The sequence below is a fragment of the Leptopilina boulardi genome, unplaced genomic scaffold, assembly GCF_019393585.1.
Source record: "Leptopilina boulardi isolate dan_hultmark-lab unplaced genomic scaffold, ZJU_Lbou_2.1 LbouV2_266, whole genome shotgun sequence".
Taxonomy (NCBI): domain Eukaryota; kingdom Metazoa; phylum Arthropoda; class Insecta; order Hymenoptera; family Figitidae; genus Leptopilina; species Leptopilina boulardi.
The window spans coordinates 2,024,528-2,049,532 of record NW_026137825.1 but is presented as its reverse complement, the minus strand read 5'-3'; the positions used below and the strand labels follow the sequence as shown (position 1 = coordinate 2,049,532).

General features: G+C 28.7%; 1 protein-coding gene and 2 long non-coding RNA genes across 3 annotated transcripts in view; 1 reads left to right on the top strand and 2 right to left on the bottom strand.

The window, feature by feature from the left end:
• LOC127281166 (neurexin-1) overlaps window positions 1-25,005 on the bottom strand; it is a 358,116-nt gene that overhangs the window by 140,624 nt on the left and 192,487 nt on the right. The window contains exons 11-14 of the mRNA XM_051304733.1: window positions 21,615-21,722; window positions 19,305-19,497; window positions 14,352-14,543; window positions 12,377-12,520 (exon numbers count right to left, since the gene is read on the bottom strand). Coding sequence (XP_051160690.1) covers window positions 12,377-12,520; window positions 14,352-14,543; window positions 19,305-19,497; window positions 21,615-21,722 — 637 coding nt within the window. The remainder of the gene's footprint in view (window positions 1-12,376; window positions 12,521-14,351; window positions 14,544-19,304; window positions 19,498-21,614; window positions 21,723-25,005) is intronic.
• On the top strand, window positions 542-10,883 carry LOC127281175 (uncharacterized). The gene is made up of 11 exons (XR_007842934.1): window positions 542-556; window positions 863-1,015; window positions 2,389-2,541; window positions 3,460-3,612; window positions 4,989-5,246; window positions 5,553-5,753; window positions 6,213-7,588; window positions 8,048-8,200; window positions 8,965-9,423; window positions 9,731-10,601; window positions 10,755-10,883. It is a non-coding gene; the product is annotated as an uncharacterized LOC127281175 (long non-coding RNA).
• On the bottom strand, window positions 773-10,209 carry LOC127281176 (uncharacterized). The gene is made up of 7 exons (XR_007842935.1): window positions 10,115-10,209; window positions 9,809-9,961; window positions 8,890-9,195; window positions 6,138-7,360; window positions 4,761-5,372; window positions 2,926-3,384; window positions 773-787 (listed from the first exon to the last, which is right to left on the bottom strand). It is a non-coding gene; the product is annotated as an uncharacterized LOC127281176 (long non-coding RNA).

Below are 25,005 nucleotides of genomic sequence, written 5' to 3'. Positions count from 1 at the left end.
AATTTTATTAATACAAAATCTTATGAATAAAAATTTTATAAATACAGACTGATAGTGAAACTGTTCTACCATCAGTCGGAAATATAGATTACTATGTCGGTAATTTTTAGGTTTTCGTGGCACAGGGCCGAAAGCCTTATAGTTTCGCTTTAGCGTCCGTCGTACACTCGTATGGATGCCATGGCAAGTGTTACCATGAATACTGTTTCTTCGGCAACCGTTTCCATGACAACCATTACAATAACAACCGTTTCCATAGCAACCATAGCAAATCACAAATAATGCAATTATAAATTATTTATTATATACAAATAACATTTCAGCTAAATTTAAAAAGCCAAGAAACATTAGATGTAGACACTATGCGCCTGCTTCTTTTCCCTATTCTTTTCTACACTTTCCAGTGTATATTGTGCAAGAATACGCAATAAAATCGTCTGCCTAAGAAAAATTGAATTTTTTTGGAAATTTTTTTTTGCACCTGGATGAATTGTTAAAGGTAATAGAGGTCTTCCTCTACTCGGATTTGGCTGTCGATTTTTTTCTACACTTTTAGGTGTATTTTGTGCAAGAATATGCAATAAAATCGTCTGCCTAAGAAAAATTGAATTTTTTTGGAAATTTTTTTTTGGACCTGGATGACTTTTTGGTGGTAATAGAGGTCTTCCTCTACTCGGATTCAGCTGTCGATTTTTTTCTACACTTTTAGGTGTATTTTGTGCAAGAATACGCAATAAAATCGTCTGCCTAAGAAAAATTGAATTTTTTTGGAAATTTTTTTTTGGACCTGGATGACTTTTTGGTGGTAATAGAGGTCTTCCTCTACGCGGATTTGGCTGTCGATTTTTTCCTACACTTTTAGGTGTATTTTGTGCAAGAATATGCAATAAAATCGTCTGCCTAAGAAAAATTGAATTTTTTTAGAAATTTTTTTTTGGACCTGGATGACTTTTTGGTGGTAATAGAGGTCTTCCTCTACTCGGATTCAGCTGTCGATTTTTTTCTACACTTTTAGGTGTATTTTGTGCAAGAATACGCAATAAAATCGTCTGCCTAAGAAAAATTGAATTTTTTTGGAAATTTTTTTTTGGACCTGGATGACTTTTTGGTGGTAATAGAGGTCTTCCTCTACTCGGATTTGGCTGTCGACTTTTTCTACACTTTTAGGTGTATTTTGTGCAAGAATACGCAATAAAATCGTCTGCCTAAGAAAAATTGAATTTTTTTGGAAATTTTTTTTTGGACCTGGATGACTTTTTGGTGGTAATAGAGGTCTTCCTCTACTCGGATTTGGCTGTCGACTTTTTCTACACTTTTAGGTGTATTTTGTGCAAGAATATGCAATAAAATCGTCTGCCTAAGAAAAATTGAATTTTTTTGGAAATGTTTTTTTTGACCTGGATGACTTTTTGGTGGTAATACAGGTCTTCCTCTACTCGGATTCAGCTGTCGATTTTTTCTACACTTTTAGGTGTATTTTGTGCAAGAATACGCAATAAAATCGTCTGCCTAAGAAAAATTGAATTTTTTTGGAAATTTTTTTTTGGACCTGGATGAATTTTTGGTGGTAATACAGGTCTTCCTCTACTCGGATTCAGCTGTCGTTTTTTTCTACACTTTTAGGTGTATTTTGTGCAAGAATACGCAATAAAATCGTCTGCCTAAGAAAAATTGAATTTTTTTGGAAATTTTTTTTTGGACCTGGATGACTTTTTGGTGCTAATAGAGGTCTTCCTCTACTCGGATTCAGCTGTCGATTTTTTTCTACACTTTTAGGTGTATTTTGTGCAAGAATATGCAATAAAATTGTCTGCCTAAGAAAAATTGATATTTTTCGGAAATTTTTTTTTGGACCTGGATGACTTTTTGTTGGTAATTGGGGTCTTCCTCTACTCGAATATGGCTGTCGATTTTTTTCTACACTTTTAGGTGTATTTTGTGCAAGAATATGCAATAAAATCGTCTGCCTAAGAAAAATTGAATTTTTTTGGAAATTTTTTTTTGGAGCTGGATGACTTTTTGGTGGTAATTGGGGTCTTCCTCTACTCGGATTTGGCTGTTGATTTTTTTCTACACTTTTAGGTGTATTTCGTGAAAGAATATGCAATAAAATCGTCTGCCTAAGATAAATTGAATTTTTTTGGAAATTTTTTTTTTGTCCTGGATGCCTTTTTGGTGGTAATAGAGGTCTTCCTCTACTCGGATTTGGCTTTCGTTTTTTTTCTACACTTTTGGGTGTATTTTGTGCAAGAATATGCAATAAAATCGTCTGCCTAAGAAAAATTGAATTTTTTTGGAAATTTTTTTTTGGACCTGGATGACTTTTTGGTGCTAATAGAGGTCTTCCTCTACTCGGATTCAGCTGTCGATTTTTTTCTACACTTTTAGGTGTATTTTGTGCAAGAATATGCAATAAAATTGTCTGCCTAAGAAAAATTGATATTTTTCGGAAATTTTTTTTTGGACCTGGATGACTTTTTGTTGGTAATTGGGGTCTTCCTCTACTCGAATATGGCTGTCGATTTTTTTCTACACTTTTAGGTGTATTTTGTGCAAGAATATGCAATAAAATCCTCTGCCTAAGAAAAATTGAATTTTTTTGGAAATGTTTTTTTGGACCTGGATGACTTTTTGGTGGTAATAGAGGTCTTCCTCTACTCGGATTTGGCTGTTGATTTTTTTCTACACTTTTAGGTGTATTTCGTGAAAGAATATGCAATAAAATCGTCTGCCTAAGATAAATTGAATTTTTTTGGAAATTTTTTTTTTGTCCTGGATGCCTTTTTGGTGGTAATAGAGGTCTTCCTCTACTCGGATTTGGCTTTCGTTTTTTTTCTACACTTTTGGGTGTATTTTGTGCAAGAATATGCAATAAAATCGTCTGCCTAAGAAAAATTGAATTTTTTTGGAAATGTTTTTTTGGACCTGGATGACTTTTTGGTAATAATAGAGGTCTTCCTCTACTCGGATTTGGCTGTTGATTTTTTTCTACACTTTTAGGTGTATTTCGTGCAAGAATATGCAATAAAATCGTCTGCCTAAGAAAAATTGAATTTTTTTAAAAATTTTTTTTTGGAGCTGGATGACTTTTTGGTGGTAATTGGGGTCTTCCTCTACTCGGATTTGGCTGTTGATTTTTTTCTACACTTTTAGGTGTATTTTGTGCAAGAAGATGCAATAAAATCGTCTGCCTAAGAAAAATTGAATTTTTTTGGAAATTTTTTTTTGGACATGGATGACTTTTTGGTGCTAATAGAGGTCTTCCTCTACTCGGATTTGGCTGTCGATTTTTTTCTACACTTTTAGGTGTATTTTGTGCAAAAATATGCAATAAAATCGTCTGCCTAAGAAAAATTGAATTTTTTTGGAAATTTTTTTTTGGAGCTGGATGACTTTTTGGTGGTAATAGAGGTCTTCCTCTACTCGGATTCAGCTGTCGATTTTTTTCTACACTTTTAGGTGTATTTTGTGCAAGAATATGCAATAAAATCGTCTGCCTAAGAAAAATTGAATTTTTTTGGAAATTTTTTTTTGGACCTGGATGACTTTTTGGTGGTAATAGAGGTCTTCCTCTACTCGGATTCAGCTGTCGATTTTTTTCTACACTTTTAGGTGTATTTCGTGCAAGAATATGCAATAAAATCGTCTGCCTAAGATAAATTGAATTTTTTTGGAAATGTTTTTTTTAACCTGGATGACTTTTTGGTGGTAATTGGGGTCTTCCTCTACTCGAATATGGCTGTCGATTTTTTTCTACACTTTTAGGTGTATTTTGTGCAAGAATATGCAATAAAATCGTCTGCCTAAGAAAAATTGAATTTTTTTGGAAATGTTTTTTTGGACCTGGATGACTTTTTAGTGGTAATAGAGGTCTTCCTCTACTCGGATTTGGCTGTTTATTTTTTTCTACACTTTTAGGTGTATTTTGTGCAAGAAGATGCAATAAAATCGTCTGCCTAAGAAAAATTGAATTTTTTTGGAAATTTTTTTTTGGACCTGGATGACTTTTTGGTGGGAATAGATGTCTTCCTCTACTCGGATTTGGCTGTCGATTTTTTTCTACACTTTTAGGTGTATTTTGTGCAAGAATATGCAATAAAATCGTCTGCCTAAGAAAAATTGAATTTTTTTGGAAATGTTTTTTTTGAACCTGGATGACTTTTTGGTGGTAATTGGGGTCTTCCTCTACTCGAATATGGCTGTCGATTTTTTTCTACACTTTTAGGTGTATTTTGTGCAAGAATATGCAATAAAATCGTCTGCCTAAGAAAAATTGAATTTTTTTGGAAATTTTTTTTTGACCTGGATGACTTTTTGGTGGTAATTGGGGTCTTCCTCTACTCGGATTTGGCTGTTTATTTTTTTCTACACTTTTAGGTGTATTTTGTGCAAGAAGATGCAATAAAATCGTCTGCCTAAGAAAAATTGAATTTTTTTGGAAATTTTTTTTTGGACCTGGATGACTTTTTGGTGGGAATAGATGTCTTCCTCTACTCGGATTTGGCTGTCGATTTTTTTCTACACTTTTAGGTGTATTTTGTGCAAGAATATGCAATAAAATCGTCTGCCTAAGAAAAATTGAATTTTTTTGGAAATGTTTTTTTTAACCTGGATGACTTTTTGGTGGTAATTGGGGTCTTCCTCTACTCGAATATGGCTGTCGATTTTTTTCTACACTTTTAGGTGTATTTTGTGCAAGAATATGCAATAAAATCGTCTGCCTAAGAAAAATTGAATTTTTTTGGAAATTTTTTTTTGACCTGGATGACTTTTTGGTGGTAATTGGGGTCTTCCTCTACTCGGATTTGGCTGTTTATTTTTTTCTACACTTTTAGGTGTATTTTGTGCAAGAAGATGCAATAAAATCGTCTGCCTAAGAAAAATTGAATTTTTTTGGAAATTTTTTTTTGGACCTGGATGACTTTTTGGTGGGAATAGATGTCTTCCTCTACTCGGATTTGGCTGTCGATTTTTTTCTACACTTTTAGGTGTATTTTGTGCAAGAATATGCAATAAAATCGTCTGCCTAAGAAAAATTGAATTTTTTTGGAAATTTTTTTTTGGACCTGGATGACTTTTTGGTGGTAATAGAGGTCTTCCTCTACTCGGATTCAGCTGTCGATTTTTTTCTACACTTTTAGGTGTATTTTGTGCAAGAATATGCAATAAAATCGTCTGCCTAAGAAAAATTGAATTTTTTTGGAAATGTTTTTTTTAACCTGGATGACTTTTTGGTGGTAATAGAGGTCTTCCTCTACTCGGATTCAGCTGTCGATTTTTTTCTACACTTTTAGGTGTATTTTGTGCAAGAATATGCAATAAAATCGTCTGCCTAAAAAAAATTGAATTTTTTTGGAAATGTTTTTTTGGACCTGGATGACTTTTTAGTGGTAATAGAGGTCTTCCTCTACTCGGATTTGGCTGTTTATTTTTTTCTACACTTTTAGGTGTATTTTGTGCAAGAAGATGCAATAAAATCGTCTGCCTAAGAAAAATTGAATTTTTTTTGAAATTTTTTTTTGGACCTGGATGACTTTTTGGTGGGAATAGAGGTCTTCCTCTACTCGGATTTGGCTGTCGATTTTTTTCTACACTTTTAGGTGTATTTTGTGCAAGAATATGCAATAAAATCGTCTGCCTAAGAAAAATTGAATTTTTTTGGAAATTTTTTTTTGGACCTGGATGACTTTTTGGTGGTAATAGAGGTCTTCCTCTACTCGGATTTGGCTGTTTATTTTTTTCTACACTTTTAGGTGTATTTTGTGCAAGAAGATGCAATAAAATCGTCTGCCTAAGAAAAATTGAATTTTTTTGGAAATTGTTTTTTGGACCTGGATGACTTTTTGGTGGTAATTGGGGTCTTCCTCTACTCGAATATGGCTGTCGATTTTTTTCTACACTTTTAGGTGTATTTTGTGCAAGAATATGCAATAAAATCGTCTGCCTAAGAAAAATTGAATTTTTTTGGAAATTTTTTTTTGGACCTGGATGACTTTTTGGTGGTAATAGAGGTCTTCCTCTACTCGGATTTGGCTGTCGATTTTTTTCTACACTTTTAGGTGTATTTTGTGCAAGAAGATGCAATAAAATCGTCTGCCTAAGAAAAATTGAATTTTTTTGGAAATTTTTTTTTGGACCTGGATGACTTTTTGGTGGTAATAGAGGTCTTCCTCTACTCGGATTTGGCTGTCGATTTTTTTCTACACTTTTAGGTGTATTTTGTGCAAGAATATGCAATAAAATCGTCTGCCTAAGAAAAATTGAATTTTTTTGGAAATTTTTTTTTGGACCTGGATGACTTTTTGGTGGTAATAGAGGTCTTCCTCTACTCGGATTTGGCTGTCGATTTTTTTCTACACTTTTAGGTGTATTTTGTGCAAGAATATGCAATAAAATCGTCTGCCTAAGAAAAATTGAATTTTTTTGGAAATTTTTTTTTGGACCTGGATGACTTTTTGGTGGTAATAGAGGTCTTCCTCTACTCGGATTTGGCTGTCGATTTTTTCTACACTTTTAGGTGTATTTTGTGCAAGAATATGCAATAAAATCGTCTGCCTAAGAAAAATTGAATTTTTTTGGAAATTTTTTTTTGGACCTGGATGACTTTTTGGTGGTAATAGAGGTCTTCCTCTACTCGGATTTGGCTGTCGATTTTTTTCTACACTTTTAGGTGTATTTTGTGCAAGAATATGCAATAAAATCGTCTGCCTAAGAAAAATTGAATTTTTTTGGAAATTTTTTTTTGGACCTGGATGACTTTTTGGTGGTAATAGAGGTCTTCCTCTACTCGGATTTGGCTGTCGATTTTTTTCTACACTTTTAGGTGTATTTTGTGCAAGAATATGCAATAAAATCGTCTGCCTAAGAAAAATTGAATTTTTTTGGAAATTTTTTTTTGGACCTGGATGACTTTTTGGTGGTAATAGAGGTCTTCCTCTACTCGGATTTGGCTGTCGATTTTTTTCTACACTTTTAGGTGTATTTTGTGCAAGAATATGCAATAAAATCGTCTGCCTAAGAAAAATTGAATTTTTTTGGAAATTTTTTTTTGGACCTGGATGACTTTTTGGTGGTAATAGAGGTCTTCCTCTACTCGGATTTGGCTGTCGATTTTTTTCTACACTTTTAGGTGTATTTTGTGCAAGAATATGCAATAAAATCGTCTGCCTAAGAAAAATTGAATTTTTTTGGAAATTTTTTTTTGGACCTGGATGACTTTTTGGTGGTAATAGAGGTCTTCCTCTACTCGGATTTGGCTGTCGATTTTTTTCTACACTTTTAGGTGTATTTTGTGCAAGAATATGCAATAAAATCGTCTGCCTAAGAAAAATTGAATTTTTTTGGAAATTTTTTTTTGGACCTGGATGACTTTTTGGTGGTAATAGAGGTCTTCCTCTACTCGGATTTGGCTGTCGATTTTTTTCTACACTTTTAGGTGTATTTTGTGCAAGAATATGCAATAAAATCGTCTGCCTAAGAAAAATTGAATTTTTTTGGAAATGTTTTTTTGGACCTGGATGACTTTTTGGTAATAATAGAGGTCTTCCTCTACTCGGATTTGGCTGTTGATTTTTTTCTACACTTTTAGGTGTATTTCGTGCAAGAATATGCAATAAAATCGTCTGCCTAAGAAAAATTGAATTTTTTTAAAAATTTTTTTTTGGAGCTGGATGACTTTTTGGTGGTAATTGGGGTCTTCCTCTACTCGGATTTGGCTGTTGATTTTTTTCTACACTTTTAGGTGTATTTTGTGCAAGAAGATGCAATAAAATCGTCTGCCAAAGAAAAATTGAATTTTTTTGGAAATTTTTTTTTGGACATGGATGACTTTTTGGTGCTAATAGAGGTCTTCCTCTACTCGGATTTGGCTGTCGATTTTTTTCTACACTTTTAGGTGTATTTTGTGCAAAAATATGCAATAAAATCGTCTGCCTAAGAAAAATTGAATTTTTTTGGAAATTTTTTTTTGGAGCTGGATGACTTTTTGGTGGTAATAGAGGTCTTCCTCTACTCGGATTCAGCTGTCGATTTTTTTCTACACTTTTAGGTGTATTTTGTGCAAGAATATGCAATAAAATCGTCTGCCTAAGAAAAATTGAATTTTTTTGGAAATTTTTTTTTGGACCTGGATGACTTTTTGGTGGTAATAGAGGTCTTCCTCTACTCGGATTCAGCTGTCGATTTTTTTCTACACTTTTAGGTGTATTTCGTGCAAGAATATGCAATAAAATCGTCTGCCTAAGATAAATTGAATTTTTTTGGAAATGTTTTTTTTAACCTGGATGACTTTTTGGTGGTAATTGGGGTCTTCCTCTACTCGAATATGGCTGTCGATTTTTTTCTACACTTTTAGGTGTATTTTGTGCAAGAATATGCAATAAAATCGTCTGCCTAAGAAAAATTGAATTTTTTTGGAAATGTTTTTTTGGACCTGGATGACTTTTTAGTGGTAATAGAGGTCTTCCTCTACTCGGATTTGGCTGTTTATTTTTTTCTACACTTTTAGGTGTATTTTGTGCAAGAAGATGCAATAAAATCGTCTGCCTAAGAAAAATTGAATTTTTTTGGAAATTTTTTTTTGGACCTGGATGACTTTTTGGTGGGAATAGATGTCTTCCTCTACTCGGATTTGGCTGTCGATTTTTTTCTACACTTTTAGGTGTATTTTGTGCAAGAATATGCAATAAAATCGTCTGCCTAAGAAAAATTGAATTTTTTTGGAAATTTTTTTTTGACCTGGATGACTTTTTGGTGGTAATTGGGGTCTTCCTCTACTCGGATTTGGCTGTTTATTTTTTTCTACACTTTTAGGTGTATTTTGTGCAAGAAGATGCAATAAAATCGTCTGCCTAAGAAAAATTGAATTTTTTTGGAAATTTTTTTTTGGACCTGGATGACTTTTTGGTGGGAATAGATGTCTTCCTCTACTCGGATTTGGCTGTCGATTTTTTTCTACACTTTTAGGTGTATTTTGTGCAAGAATATGCAATAAAATCGTCTGCCTAAGAAAAATTGAATTTTTTTGGAAATTTTTTTTTGGACCTGGATGACTTTTTGGTGGTAATAGAGGTCTTCCTCTACTCGGATTCAGCTGTCGATTTTTTTCTACACTTTTAGGTGTATTTTGTGCAAGAATATGCAATAAAATCGTCTGCCTAAGAAAAATTGAATTTTTTTGGAAATGTTTTTTTTAACCTGGATGACTTTTTGGTGGTAATTGGGGTCTTCCTCTACTCGGATTTGGCTGTTGATTTTTTTCTACACTTTTAGGTGTATTTCGTGCAAGAATATGCAATAAAATCGTCTGCCTAAGAAAAATTGAATTTTTTTAAAAATTTTTTTTTGGAGCTGGATGACTTTTTGGTGGTAATAGTGGTCTTCCTCTACTCGGATTTGGCTGTCGATTTTTTTCTACACTTTTAGGTGTATTTTGTGCAAGAATATGCAATAAAATCGTCTGCCTAAGAAAAACTGAATTTTTTTGGAAATGTTTTTTTTGGTCCTGGATGACTTTTTGGTGGTAATAGAGGTCTTTCTCTACTCGGATTCAGCTGTCGATTTTTTTCTACACTTTTATGTGTATTTTGTGCAAGAATACGCAATAAAATCGTCTGCCTAAGAAAAATTGAATGTATTTGGAATTTTTTTTTTGGAGCTGGATGACTTTTTGGTGGTAATAGAGGTCTTCCTCTACTCGGATTTGGCTGTCGATTTTTTTCTATACTTTTAGGTGTATTTTGTGCAAGAATATGCAATAAAATCGTCTGCCTAAGAAAAATTGAATTTTTTTGGAAATTTTTTTTTGGACCTGGATGACTTTTTGGTGGTAATAGAGGTCTTCCTCTACTCGGATTTGGCTGTCGATTTTTTTCTACACTTTTAGGTGTATTTTGTGCAAGAATATGCAATAAAATCGTCTGCCTAAGAAAAATTGAATTTTTTTGGAAATTTTTTTTTGGTCCTGGATGACTTTTTGGTGGTAATAGTTGTCTTCCTCTACTCGGATTTGGCTGTCGATTTTTTTCTACACTTTTAGGTGTATTTTGTGCAAGAATATGCAATAAAATCGTCTGCCTAAGAAAAATTGAATTTTTTTGGAAATGTTTTTTTTTACCTGGATGACTTTTTGGTGGTAATAGAGGTCTTCCTCTACTCGGATTTGGCTGTCGATTTTTTTCTACACTTTTATGTGTATTTTGTGCAAAAATACTGAATAAAATCGTCTGCCTAAGAAAAATTGAATTTTTTTGGAAATGTTTTTTTTGACCTGGATGACTTTTTGGTGGTAATAGTTGTCTTCCTCTACTCGGATTTGGCTGTCGATTTTTTTCTACACTTTGAGGTGTATTTTGTGCAAGAATATGCAATAAAATCGTCTGCCTAAGAAAAATTGAATTTTTTTGGAAATGTTTTTTTTGGTCCTGGATGACTTTTTGGTGGTAATAGAGGTCTTCCTCTACTCTGATTCAGCTGTCGATTTTTTTCTACACTTTTAGGTGTATTTTGTGCAAGAATATGCAATAAAATCGTCTGCCTAAGAAAAATTGAATTTTTTTGGAAATGTTTTTTTTGACCTGGATGACTTTTTGGTGGTAATAGAGGTCTTCCTCTACTCGGATTTGGCTGTCGATTTTTTTCTAGACTTTTAGGTGTTTTTTGTGCAAGAATATGCAATAAAATCGTCTGCCTAAGAAAAATTGAATTTTTTTGGAAATTTTTTTTTGGTCCTGGATGACTTTTTGGTGGTAATAGAGGTCTTCCTCTACTCTGATTCAGCTGTCGATTTTTTTCTACACTTTTAGGTGTATTTTGTGCAAGAATATGCAATAAAATCGTCTGCCTAAGAAAAATTGAATTTTTTTGGAAATGTTTTTTTTGACCTGGATGACTTTTTGGTGGTAATAGAGGTCTTCCTCTACTCGGATTTGGCTGTCGATTTTTTTCTACACTTTTAGGTGTATTTTGTGCAAGAATATGCAATAAAATCGTCTGCCTAAGAAAAACTGAATTTTTTTGGAAATGTTTTTTTTGACCTGGATGACTTTTTGGTGGTAATAGAGGTCTTCCTCTACTCGGATTTGGCTGTCGATTTTTTTCTACACTTTTAGGTGTATTTTGTGCAAGAATATGCAATAAAATCGTCTGCCTAAGAAAAATTTAATTTTTTTTGGAAATTTTTTTTTTGACCTGGATGACTTTTTGGTGGTAATGGGGGTCTTCCTCTACTCGGATTTGGCTGTCGATTTTTTTCTACACTTTTAGGGTGTATTTTGTGCAAGAATATGCAATAAAATCGTCTGCCTAAGAAAAATTGAATTTTTTTGGAAATTTTTTTTTGGACCTGGATGACTTTTTGGTGCTAATAGAGGTCTTCCTCTACTCGGATTTGGCTGTTGATTTTTTTCTACACTTTTATGTGTATTTTGTGCAAGAATACGGAATAAAATCGTCTGCCTAAAAAAAATTGAATGTATTTGGAAATTTTTTTTTGGAGCTGGATGACTTTTTGGTGGTAATTGGGGTCTTCCTCTACTCGGATTTGGCTGTTGATTTTTTTCTACACTTTCAGGTGTATTTTGTGCAAGAATATGCAATAAAATCGTCTGCCTAAGAAAAATTGAATTTTTTTGGAAATTTTTTTTTGGAGCTGGATGACTTTTTGGTGGTAATTGGGGTCTTCCTCTACTCGGATTTGGCTGTTGATTGTTTTCTACACTTTCAGGTGTATTTTGTGCAAGAATATGCAATAAAATCGTCTGCCTAAGAAAAATTGAATTTTTTTGGAAATTTTTTTTTGGAGCTGGATGACTTTTTGGTGGTAATTGGGGTCTTCCTCTACTCGGATTTGGCTGTTGATTTTTTTCTACACTTTTAGGTGTATTTTGTGCAAGAATATTCAATAAAATCGTCTGCCTAAGAAAAATTTAATTTTTTTTGGAAATTTTTTTTTTGACCTGGATGACTTTTTGGTGGTAATGGGGGTCTTTCCTATTCGTATCTGGGTCTCAATTTTTTTATGGTTGCCGATGTTTATTTTTTATATTGAAATAATATATGAAATATTTTTAAATTTCTTTAATAATTTTCTGTTTCTTCTATAATTGAAAAAAAGATGCATTTTTGAAAAAAAATTGTTGATTTTTTAAAAAAGTGATCTCGCAAAAATAATGGAAATTCTTTTTTTTTGATGTATGCAACTTCTGGTAAAAAATTCACGAGGCTTTTTTAATTGCTTTGATATTGGAAGATACATTTTGTATGGGAAAAGCTTTTTTTGTTAACGTAAAGGGCTTTTTGTGTATCTCTCTCTCTATATATATAGAGTTTGAAAGAGTGTGAGAGAAAGAGAGATAGAGGGAGAGAGAATTATATTCACCTTTGCCGCATGTAGCACCAGTGAAAGGTGTTCCTGTGCAATCACAGTGAAATCTGTTCCATCCTTCTAGACAATGGCCACCATGCATACATGGCTGTGACGAACAATGTGGAGATTGTGTATGACAAGCTGGTCTCACAGCACCTGCACACAAAAAAAATACAAGAACACTAAAAATCATTGTTTTAAAGTTACGAGAGTTGCAAAACTGTTTTTAACGTCACTTGTAACATCATAAATTCACGTAAAACCAGACATCTCTGTAAAATATAAATTAAATTCTCGTTAAATATCCAACGATGCGACATATATATGTATATATACATTACATTTAATTTGTTTTTTTCTGTTTATTTCTTAATTTTTTTTTTTTTATTTTTCTGCTGTATACAGTATTTAACTTTTTAGGCTGTGTTTACAATTCACCTAGGGAAATGTTTTATTTGAACCAAATATAATATATTTGAGTTAAATAAACGTATATGTATATGTCTCACAGCCTACTCTAGCCTTTTTTTGGAGCAAATAATTTTTTTATTTAAATTAAATAAACACAGAAAAAAACTGAACTCAGAATGAGCCGTGTAGGCGGCTCATTTTTATGTGCAACAAAAATGAACCAAGTTAGAGGCGCCACTGTCTAGGTTGTTTAGCATTGGCTCATTTTGATTTGCAACAAAAATGAGACTAGGTTTTTTCCTGTGAAAATGTAATTAAATCAAATAAAAATTTATTTGAATCAAATAAATATTTATTAGGCTGTGTGACAAATAATAAATATTGTTGGATAAACTTTCAATTTTATCCAAGCCTGATTTTGATTGTACAAAAATTAATTATCAAATTACGTTTATAACTTAGAGAAAATAAAAAAAGGACGTCTTTTTTTTCAAAATTCTGAGTAATTTCCCGTATTTTTAATCAAGAACTACGTTATCTCGAGTATATATATATATATATATATATATATATATATAAAGAACTTGACTAACTGTAAACTTGGATGGACATAAAATTAGGTAATTTCATTTAATGAAAATGAAAGAAAAAAAAAGTGAGATGAGGAAAAAACTTAAAAAGTGTCGGTATAAAATGAATTTATTTGTGCAAGAGGGAAGGGAAGGACAAAATGAAGCCGAATCGAGAAAACGAGAAAACTTTCAAGTCGTGTATGAAAAGCGATAAAATAGATTCACAGTGTCACCATAAATTATCCATCTGAGGGAATCTTAATTAATCAATCCTTTAAATAAAAGACGGATACCAATTTTCATTATTTTTCTGTCATTTCTGTTTTTTTTTTTTTTTTTTTTTTTTTTAATGAAAATCACAAAATTGAAATGTTATATCTCTCTGTTTCATGTGAAATATAATACAATTTTGTCGCAATTTTCTTTTTTTAAACTAAGAAATAAATTCAATAATTAAATTATTAGAAAATTATTTTTTTTTAAATTCTAATAATTTTTCTTATTAATTATATTCTTAAATTAAAAATTTTTAGTATTAATTTAATAATATTTTTTTTTAATTAGGACCTATATTGTTTTATAAATTAATTGAGTTTTTATAGAAAAAGTAATTAAATTACTTTTTTAAAAGTAATTTACGTGCTTTGAAGAAAGGGACCTTTGAACAAAATGAATTATATAGGTTATGTTAACGATAGTTTTACCTTGATTGAAAGTTTCCTTTTATGTAAATTTAAAATCAGTTTTTATTAAATATTTTGAATGTAATGAAGACTCATTTATATTTGAGAGTTGAGATCCTCTTTGTGAATTTTCCCATAAAAATTTTAAAACATAACCTAAAAATTTTTTCTACATCTAAGGTCCCTTTTATCAGAGAGCGTCCATTTTTTAAATTAACAATTCTTTAAATAAGTAATCCAATTTTTTGAAGTTTCTAGTTAAAAATTTTTTTTTTTAATTTCTTAAGATATTAAAATAGTGGAAATTTTTTTTTTATTTACCAGAATCTTGTTGTTGAGCATAGCCAGCAATATCCACAGGTTGACTATTGATGACAAGATCTCTCATGCAACCAACGTAACCTTGACGAAGTGTTCCGGTCCATAAAACTGGCGGAACAGTCAGGGGTGCAAATGGCGCCCCCACACCTCCTATATACATTAATCCGTCAAGATCTAATTGCGTTGAATCACCTGAAATAAAACGAAAAAAAAAGTTGTAAATTCAGTTGTTCATTACATGAACATTTTGCTTCCTCTTTATACGATCAGCAAAAAAAATTTGCTTCCTCGTGGAGAAAGCATTAACATTGAAATAAACAATATTATTTCTTAATTTCTTAATTAATTTCAATAATTGATTTATAAAATTATTTATAATAAAAATTAATAAAAAAAATTACTAAATAAAATTAATAATTCAAAATAAATAATTTGTATTAGATTTCAATAATGAATTTTTTTTAAATTTTCAATATATGCGGGATTCACTGGAATTCTTTTTTTTTTTATATTTAATTACTTTTGATATATAACAATTGTAAGAGTGGGATATTTACTGAAATCATTCAATGAGAAATAGAATGCAGTAGATAATAAATTTATGAAAAGGTGGATCAAGCGAGAGAATTCAAAAGGGCATTGTCATCGTACTGATAAATTGGGCTCGTGCAAAAGCGAAATGAAATATTGTTATTGACGAGACGACCATTCGCAACAATACACGAAATTTGAAACGAGCAGCATTCCTAAAAACAATTTATTAGAGACCATTTGTTCAAATGACTTTTGTAATAATTGCCTATTCCCCCCCCCCCAAAAAAAAACCTCCTCTCTCTCTATTTTATGCACACATTCGCAAAAAAAAAAAAAACCTCAACTTTAATTTAAAATTTGTTTTTTATTTCAAAATAATGAAAAAATTTTTCTACATTTTCAAACAATTAAAAACAAATAACTTTTTTTGACAATACAATTGTGGAACAAAAGTACCCCGATGAACATTTAAACTACGGCCCTGGCTCTGTAAACTGTAATGTCGGCAACCTAACCTTAATTCAGTTTATTTATTGAACTATCAATTTTGATTCTATATTTACTTTTATAATAACTGGTACATCCAGGAAAAAAATTTGATTAAAAACAATCAATTTCTTTGACAAATTTTTCTTTAATAGAAAGAAAATTTATTTGTTTCAAATAAATTATTATCTTTGATTCATACAAAAATTATCTTCGTTTCAAAGAAATATTTTATTTAATTCAAATAAATGTTTGTTTAATCATATATATATATATCAATGTTAAAATTTCTTTGATTTAATTCTTTCATTCAAAGAAGCAAAAAGAAACAAAGAAGTAAAATTTTATTTTGAAAGAATGAAAACAAGTCAAAGAAATTGGTTTCTTTAAATCCAAAGAAATCTTTTTTAATTTTTAATTTAATACCACTTTGTGATCATTCAGAATAAAAATTATTAATTTTTTTTTTTTTTTGATTTAAGATAATTTGTTAATAGGAAATTAAATTTTCAGTGCAATAACTAGATGCGGGGAGGGGGGAGGTTAGTTTCGTCTTTTATTACCAAGATCGATACATGTGATATTATCGTTGTCGAGAAGTTTGGCATAAACATATATATATATATATATAACTTATAGAGTCGCGCACCACACATCGAAGAGGACTTGGATGCAACATCTCTCGAAACTGAATGCAACTTTGACTGTTTGTGCTGACATGGCATGAAAAGTGCCCGGGATTTTGGTGGGATTTCGTCAAAGTTTGCGCATATAATTTGACGACTTGGCAGAAACGATCTCGTCAAGCAGAACTTGCTTACTGTTTATTTATCGGTTTAATAAACCTCTCAAACTCTAGCCCCGTTGCCTGTATTTCCTTTCGCATAGCTTCCACGAACATTTCGTGATAACAGTACTATATATATATATACATGTATTTACTATACCGACGGTAGATTGATTTGAATGTATGTCTCTATCTCTGTTGCTTCAAACATTATAAATAGTCATGAATTAGATATTTCATTTACACTCAATCTATGAATTAATACATCAGACAGTTAATTAGATAATTAATTTACTAATTAATTAAAGGCATCAATCAATTCCATTAATCCACTATTCAATCAATCAATCAATCAATCAATAATTCTAGCAATTAATCTATAAATCTATTAATAAGTCAATTAATCCAAGAATTAAAAAAATTAATTAGTTCATTAGATAATTAATTTATTAATTAATCTACTTATTAATCAATCTACCAATCAATCCATCAATTAATCCACTATTCAATCCATCAAACATTCTATCGATTTATTCAGCAATCAATTCATCAGTCGCTCAATTCACTAATTAGGCTAAAAATTAATTAATTCATTTATTAATCGATTAATCAATCAATCAATCAATCAATCAAGCAATTAATTTATATATCCATTAATAAATGAATCATTAAATTAATATAATAATAAATTTATTAGAAAATTAATTCATTAATCAATTAATTATTCAATCTATCTATTAAGCCATTAATTCACTAATTAATAAATCAATTAATTAATTAATTCTAATTACATCCATTAATTCAATAATTAATTCTACAATTAATTATTAATTGATCTAATAATCAATCAATTAATTAGTCCATTTTTCTATAAATCCATCAATCATTCAATCAATCACGGGTTTTCTTTTTTTTTTTATTTAAAATTAAATATGAATTTTAAAAAATAAAATATAATTTCTCACATGTCAATAATAAATTTGGTTTTAATTTTAAATTGAAATGACATGTAATTATATATGTATATATTATATATACCTGTATATATAATATTGAAATTTACAATTTTCTTGCAAAAGTATATACGAAAACAAATTGTATAATTAATTAAATCGTTCGTGGGTAATAATCATCGGTGAAATTTCTCACTTTAGCGTAAAACGATGACCAAAATAAAATTTTGCGAGGAAGAGGGAAATATTTCATTTCACTTCATGGATGAGTGATTCTGATAAATCACATTGTTTGTTGAGTTCAAAGAGCGTTTAATCGGTTATCGTTAATCAAAAATTTACGGGTTGTGCCGCCACCATCGCGTGTATATTCGAAATCTGTTAATAATTATAGTTATTATTTTTGGTATTAATTTTTAGAGATATATATTTTTGAAAAAAAAAATTTTCAATTCAAAATTACACAAAAAAATGTTTGTTGATCCTTTTTCTAAAAACAAAAAAAAAATTTTTTTTCTATAAAAAACAAAAATATATTAATAAGAATAAAAATGAAAAAAAAAATAAAAATAATAATAGTAATAATAATTGTCAATAATAATTTAGCGCGCTATATTTTTGCTACTTATCATTAATAATAATTATTATTATTATTATCTACATTTCTTTGCATTTCTCTTTCTTGATTTTTTCTTATTTTCTTCTAATTATTAATTTAAGTTGATTTAATTGCTTCTATTAATTTATTTTAATTTATTCTCTCGCATTTATCGACTCTAATTATTATTATTTTACTTTTATGTATTTTTTTTCTTTATAATTATAATATAGAAATAATTATTCTTATGTTTCTTTTTTTTTTTTTTTGCTAATTATTGAAAATTAATTAATAGCATTTTCTTAATATCATTTAATTTTTCTTTTGATTTTTTTTTAATATTCAATTCGATTCAATTATTCTAAACTGATTAATTGTTTTTCATTATTATTTTTTCAAATTATTTTTTATAAGAAAATAATTCTTTTCATCAATTTTTATGTCTAAACTATAGAATAACAAAGAAAAGTAAATATTAAAAAATTGATCATTTTTGTATCAAAAATATTTTCTAAATTAGTCAATTAATTTTTTAAAAAAATGTAATTTTGAGACATTAATTAAAAGAACTTTGAAAATATACATTTTTTTTTAGTTATTATTGCAAATTTAAATATTTTTAAATTTCGCGCCAAACTGAAATACAAAGTTTTAGCGGCAAATTCAAATTGTTATTTTAAACAAAAATTACGTATTAAGAAAAATTGTTTTTCTCTTCTTTTATTTTAATATTCTATTATTACTTTATGGAAATAGTTCCAAAATTTTTACTTTTTTTAATCAATTCATTTACTTTTTTTTTTATTAAAAAATGACGAAAAATCTTTGCTTTATTTTAATTTTGATTTCTTTTTTTTTTTGGCAAATTCGCTGTCAGGTGCTTTGGCAAAATACGGCATCATCCTGGGGGCAGAAAATGGTTGGCCTGGTGTGGCATAAGTGTTCTCAAGTGTGTAACAATGAATTATGATCGCAAACCGCGAATTCGCTTCCTCTGTGCGCTTGTTTGTGTCTGAGGTAAAGGCTACGGGATTTACTCGTGAACCGTGTAAGTGATAAAGCACCACATATATGTTACCATATTCAGTATTCACTCCCTTTTTGCTCTCCCTTCCCACCGACCCCATTTTTAAGGTAAAAAAAAAAAAAAAAAAAAAAATGAAAACCCCTAAATAAATCATATTTACGACTCTATATAAATATTTTCATTTTAGCCTCCGGGTTCTATCAAATTTTACTATGCATTATGGTCTACAATTTGTTTGAGTTAAAAATAATTCCTTTTTTTCCAGTATAAAAGTTACATAAATGTTTATTTGACAAATTTTCTTAAAAACCATAAATCGTATTTTCATGATTTTTGATTATTTCGTTTAATTTTCATCTAAGATGAGTGCCACAACAATTTTTTTTCCAAAATTGATTAAAAAAATTTAGAATTTGACATTACCGACTGAGAAATTTTTTTTTATTTAATATTTTAATTTACAATCTATGTAAATTTATAATCTCTTTTTGGGAATTTTCATTAAAAATTTTTTTTTTGACATGTGTAAAAAAAGAATTTTTTTAGGTTAGGTTTTTTTTTGCTTTACCTGGTGTGCGAAATTCAATTGGAATTTGATCGACAGTGACTCGACTCTCCCTTTCAACACGACGAAATGAAACGTCATGCCAAACACCATCGTCCACTCGAGGTTTTGAGGCCTTGACCTTGATTGGCCCACTTCCCAGATCAGCGTGAAGATAGAGGTGACCGTTTAAAATTTCAAAGGCAAACAAGTCCGGCTGTAAATTGCAAAAAAAAAAAGACAAACATTAATAAAAAAACCAAATATTTAAATTTCATTTTAAAACTGGCGCGAAATTCAAATTAGTTTTAAAGAAAAAAACGGAATCGATTTAAATTTGGCGCCGAAATTTTATTTCAAAACAAGGCGGGAAATTTAAATTCAAAAAATTTTTTTTAAATAATTACCTGCTATTTAATAAATTACCCATTAATTATTTTTTTAATCGATCAAATAAAAATTATTTGATTTTCCACTTAACGATAAATTGTCGCATTAGATTTGATATAAATAGTGAGAATCGTTTAATGACGAACCAATTAAAGGCCACCACCCCCCCCCCTCCTCTCCTACACTCACCCTTCCCTCTAATTAAATTTTGCAGGGAATTAAAAAACAGAGAAAGGACCTCGAAAATCGAGAGAAAAGCGACTCTCGTTTCATTTGCCATGTCGGGTGCACCCCACCGAAGGGAAATTGTGTCTCGATAATTGAATTACTGTTGTCGAGGAACTTTCATGTATTGCCCGCTTTTGCGAAAATTTATATTGCATCCGTGTATTTTGAAAGCTCGTTATTTAAAAAAAAGAAAAAAAATTTTTTTTTTTAATTTACTACTTTAACAGTAATTGTTGGTAATGCGTCGATCAAGTCACGTTCTTTATCAAACAAAAAAAAAAAAAAAAAAAAAATTCTCACTTCATTTAGAAAAAAAAATTTCTTTCATAAAAAAAAATAATGGCCAACAATCACGTCTGTAAATTGGCGATTTAATTCTTCTCTCGTTTTTGGTGAAATCGTATAAATTCTTCTGTTTAGAAAAAGAAAAATAAAAAATAGAAAAAAAAAAAAAAAAAAAAAAATCCACAAAGATTTAAAAAAAAAAAAAAAAAATGAAGTACTGATTGGAGTTTCGCTTGATTGCATTTTATTGCTCCTAATCAACTTTCCACCAAGTTTTTATTTCGCTGAAACAACTCAAGTAAACGGTTTTAATTTAGAGTATTGCTTTTTTTAATTTAAAAATATTGCTTTATTTATTTTTTTGCTCAACTCTAGTGCAATTTATTTTTTAAATGTTGTCTATTCTTTTAATTTATTGTAAAATTAATTTTCTTTTTTTTTTAATAATCTGTTGTGGAAAATTTGATTTATGAATTTAATAATGCGAAAAAAATTAAGAAATTATAATTTAAAATTTGAATTTCGCGCCAAAAATTGATTATTCCGCTAGATGTCACGGCAATACAATACAGAAATAAAATGCGCGGGAATATTTAAAAATGTTAATATTTAAATTAATAAATAATAAATCAACGAAATAATAATAATAATAATAATAATAATAATAATAATAAACAATAATAGTAATAAACAAAAATAGTAATAAACAATAAAACACAATAAATAAAATTCTCAAAACAATATTTTTTATTTCTCTAAAATGTTACTTTGTTGAATTATTATTCAAATTTGAATTTCGCGGTAAAAATTGGTTATTCCCCTAGATGGCACGTCAAAGTAATATTCAAACAAAATGCGCGGGAATTTTTAAAAATGTTAATAAATAAATTGACTATAAATAATAAATCAACGAAATATAAATAATAATAAACAAAAAATAGTAATAAAACAAATAAAATACAATAAACAAATATAATAAATTATGTAATTTTAAAATGTTTAAACAATTTTTTTTCATTTTTCACAGAATTTGTCAAATTTTTCAAATTTTTCAAATTTAAAAAAAAAATTTCCCCAAAAAAGAAATAAAATTCTTATTTTGAAAAATTTTACCATGATTTTTCTGTATTTTTATTCACTTTGTATTTTAAAAATTTAAATTCCAAGAAAACTTTTTCAAAAGAATGATATTGTTTCAGGTTATATTTGATTTTTATTTTTATGTATATGTATATATATATAATAAGAAAAGTGAATAGAAGAAAGAATGTCGAGAATTTTTCATTTTCCGGAAAATGGTATATTTTCTTGATAATAATAATACTAAAAAAAAAAAGAAAAAAATAGAAAAAAACAACGAAAATATCTTTCTTTTGTGCATTGTCCCTTATTTTTAGGTGAACGGAAAGAGTATAACATGAAGGCACTCACCCGACTCAGTGCTCCACTTCTGCTGTACATGACCAAGCCATTCGGTTCGTTGGTACGAATTTTAAAAGATATACTCCCCTGTTTGGCTGCCTTCCAGGGTGGCAAAACCTGAAACAAAAAAAAGCGTTCGCTATCTTTCTATTATGACGAAAAAAAAAAATAATTAAAAAAAAGAAATCCCAAATATTTTAAAAACATCCACCAGGAATCGGAAACAGTTGATTTATATTTTTCTAGAATAAAAAAACAGTAATTAAAAAAAAAATTATAAAATGAAAACAATTTTTTTTTCATTTTATAATAATTATTAAAAAAAAACGGTTTTAATAAAAAGTATAAGTAAAAGGTTTTTTTTTACAGGAAAATTGTTTTTAGTTAGAGAATATAATTAAATTTTTTTTAATTAAAACAGTTTTTTAGTTCCGATTTTAAATCATTATTTTCCAGTATAATAAATTTTTAATTTTTTCGTTTTTTTAAATAAGTTTGTAATATTAAGTTCAGGTTATCTTTTTTTTAAATGTCTATATATAATTGATTTATATCAAAAATTAATTAGCAATATTTACAATGTTAAATTAATTATTAAAACAAGAGTATATAATTTCCACTCTGATGAACTTTATATATATTTGAATTTTCCATTTTGGCAGTAGGTTGACAATTATTTCACAAATTTTGCTAATTGCCGAACGATGATATGATATATTCTTTATAGCAATGAAAGAGTACGAATTAAATTGCCGATCAATTAGACTAATTTTGTTATTGAAAATAAATATAAATATTTTTTTTTAAATACTTTTACTTTTGGTATTTTATAAAGTTTTTTTTTATATTACAATTTTTTTAATAAAAAAAAAATTTACTTAATTTAATATATTTGTATTTTCAAAAATTGTTTATTATATCTACTTTTTTATATTTTAAAAAATAATTTACAATTTTTCAGGGATTATTTTAACCTGTCACGTTTATTATTAGGCAAATTAGTTTTAAATTAAAATAAGAGAGTAAGAGGGGGGGGGAGAGAAAGAAAAAAAAGCGTAAAACAATGGTGTGCTCGTGCAAGCGAATATTTATGTCGACTGGTTGAGGTGAGATTTAAAATTCAGTATAATGAAAACTCGTGTTAGCAGGACAAGCGTAAAGTGAAAAAAAAGAAAAAACAATGAAAAATAGAAGAAAAAGATGACATTATCTTTTCATTTTTTTTTTGTTATTTTTTATAATATCAAAAAAAAATAAGGTTATCTCAATATTAAAATAATTTTTCTAATTGAAAAATTTGATTTTTTAATATTCTTATCTATATTCAAAATTGATATATTAAAAAAAAGAAACTTATTTTCTCCTTCTCTGCATCAAACAGATACCATACAAAGAGAAAGATAATGTTAGGATGTTATTTTAAATTAAATTAACAACTCAAAACTCACCGAAAGTTATAACGACCTTCTCAAGTCGTTTTAATATGTAAGTTGAGAGAGAATAATCAAAAACTTGGAAATTAAAGTTTATGTCATAAAATTATTCAGAAGGACAAATATTTGCCTTTAAATTTCATTTAAAACTACTTTTCAAATTTGTTATCATATTCTGTTTCACGTAATATATTAATAACATTAGGAATTAATATAATATAATATAATATATTAAAAAATAATAATAATAATTATTATTATATTATTATTATATTATAAATTATTATAATATAACAATAATATAATATAATATTGGTTGGTAAAGATCAGGTCACGGTTTGTTACTTTTGTTCTTTTTTTTGATAAAGAAGGAAATTTTGGTTTTTGAAAATTGAAATATATATTATTAAATTTCTACAATATGGTAAAAATTGCAATCAGAAAAAAAATTTTAAAAAAAATCCTACGCATTTTATGATGTTGATTCAAAGTCGTTAAACGTGGGTTGCATTATTCATATAGACTTTACGATGTTATACGTATGTCTGACTGAAACTTGGCTATACTACTTAAACAGTGAAAATACCACTTTTATCGCTATAAATTTAATATTTTCTAATATCAGTTCCATGTCAATTCAATATAGGGTAAAATTAGGTCTAATATAGGTTCAATAATAATAATAATAATAATAAATAATTAAGAATAATAAATAATAATTCAATTATATATATTCAATGTAGGTTAAAATTTAATTTAAATCTCAATAAGTATAATTTAAATTAGGTCTAAACTTGGTTCCAATATAGGTCTTATATAGGTCTAATATAGATCTAATATAGGATCATTGTAGGTTCAATATAACTCCAATGAAGGTTAAAAGTAGGTCAAATATAGGTTCAATGCAGGTTAAAATAGGTCCAACGTAGGTTTTATGTAGGTTCAAAATAGGTTCAATGTAGATTTAAATTAGATCTAAAGTTGATTCTAATATAGAATAAATCCGTTGTAGGTTCAATAAAGGTTGAAAGTATAGAATTACTAAGGATTTAAAGTATGTCGGAATAGGTCCCAATAAAGGTGCAATGTATGGAGGTCTAAAATAGTTTTATTATAGATTCAAAGTAGGTTCAAGGTAAGTAAAGTATAGATTATAAATATAGGTTCAATGTATGTTGAATAGAGGCTCAACGTAGACTTAGTAATAATTTAATCTAGGTCGAAATAGGCCAAATATAGGTTCAATTTAGGTTATATATATATATATATATATATATATATATATATATATATATATATATAGGTTTAAATTAGGTCCAATATAGGTTTCACGTAGGTTCAAATAGGTTTAAAATTGATTCCAATATAGATTAAGTATAGATCCAAATGTAGGTTCAATGTAGATTAAATAAGGGTTTAAATGTAGGTTGAAATTGGTCCAATATAGGTTTAATTTATTTACTATGTAGGTGTAAAATAGGTTTAGTAGATTTAATAACGTTTGAAATAGGTTCATGGTAGGTACTATGAAGGTTTAATGTAGATCCAAAGTAAATACAAAATAGTTTTAAAAATTTGTTCCAAAGTAGGTTTTAAAATAGGTTCCAAAATAGGTTCCAAAATAGGTTCCAAAGTAGGTTTTAAAATAGGTTCCAAAATAAGTTTCAAAGTAGATTTTAAAATAGGTTCCAAATTATGTTCCAAAATAGGTTTAATTAACAATTTGATATTATATACAAAATTATCCAATTATCCGACCCTGCATATATATATAAAACAGCTTCCAGCTCAGACGGGATTAGTAAATAATTTCTTTTCGAAAAGTAATTTAACTTTGGCAATCGATCGCCTCGACGTTAAACCAGTATCAAGAGTTCGTGTATATATATATATATATATCTAACATGTCGAGTTGCAAAATACGAATGAAATGGCCGAGCGACTATTAAAAAACTTAAAATTAACTA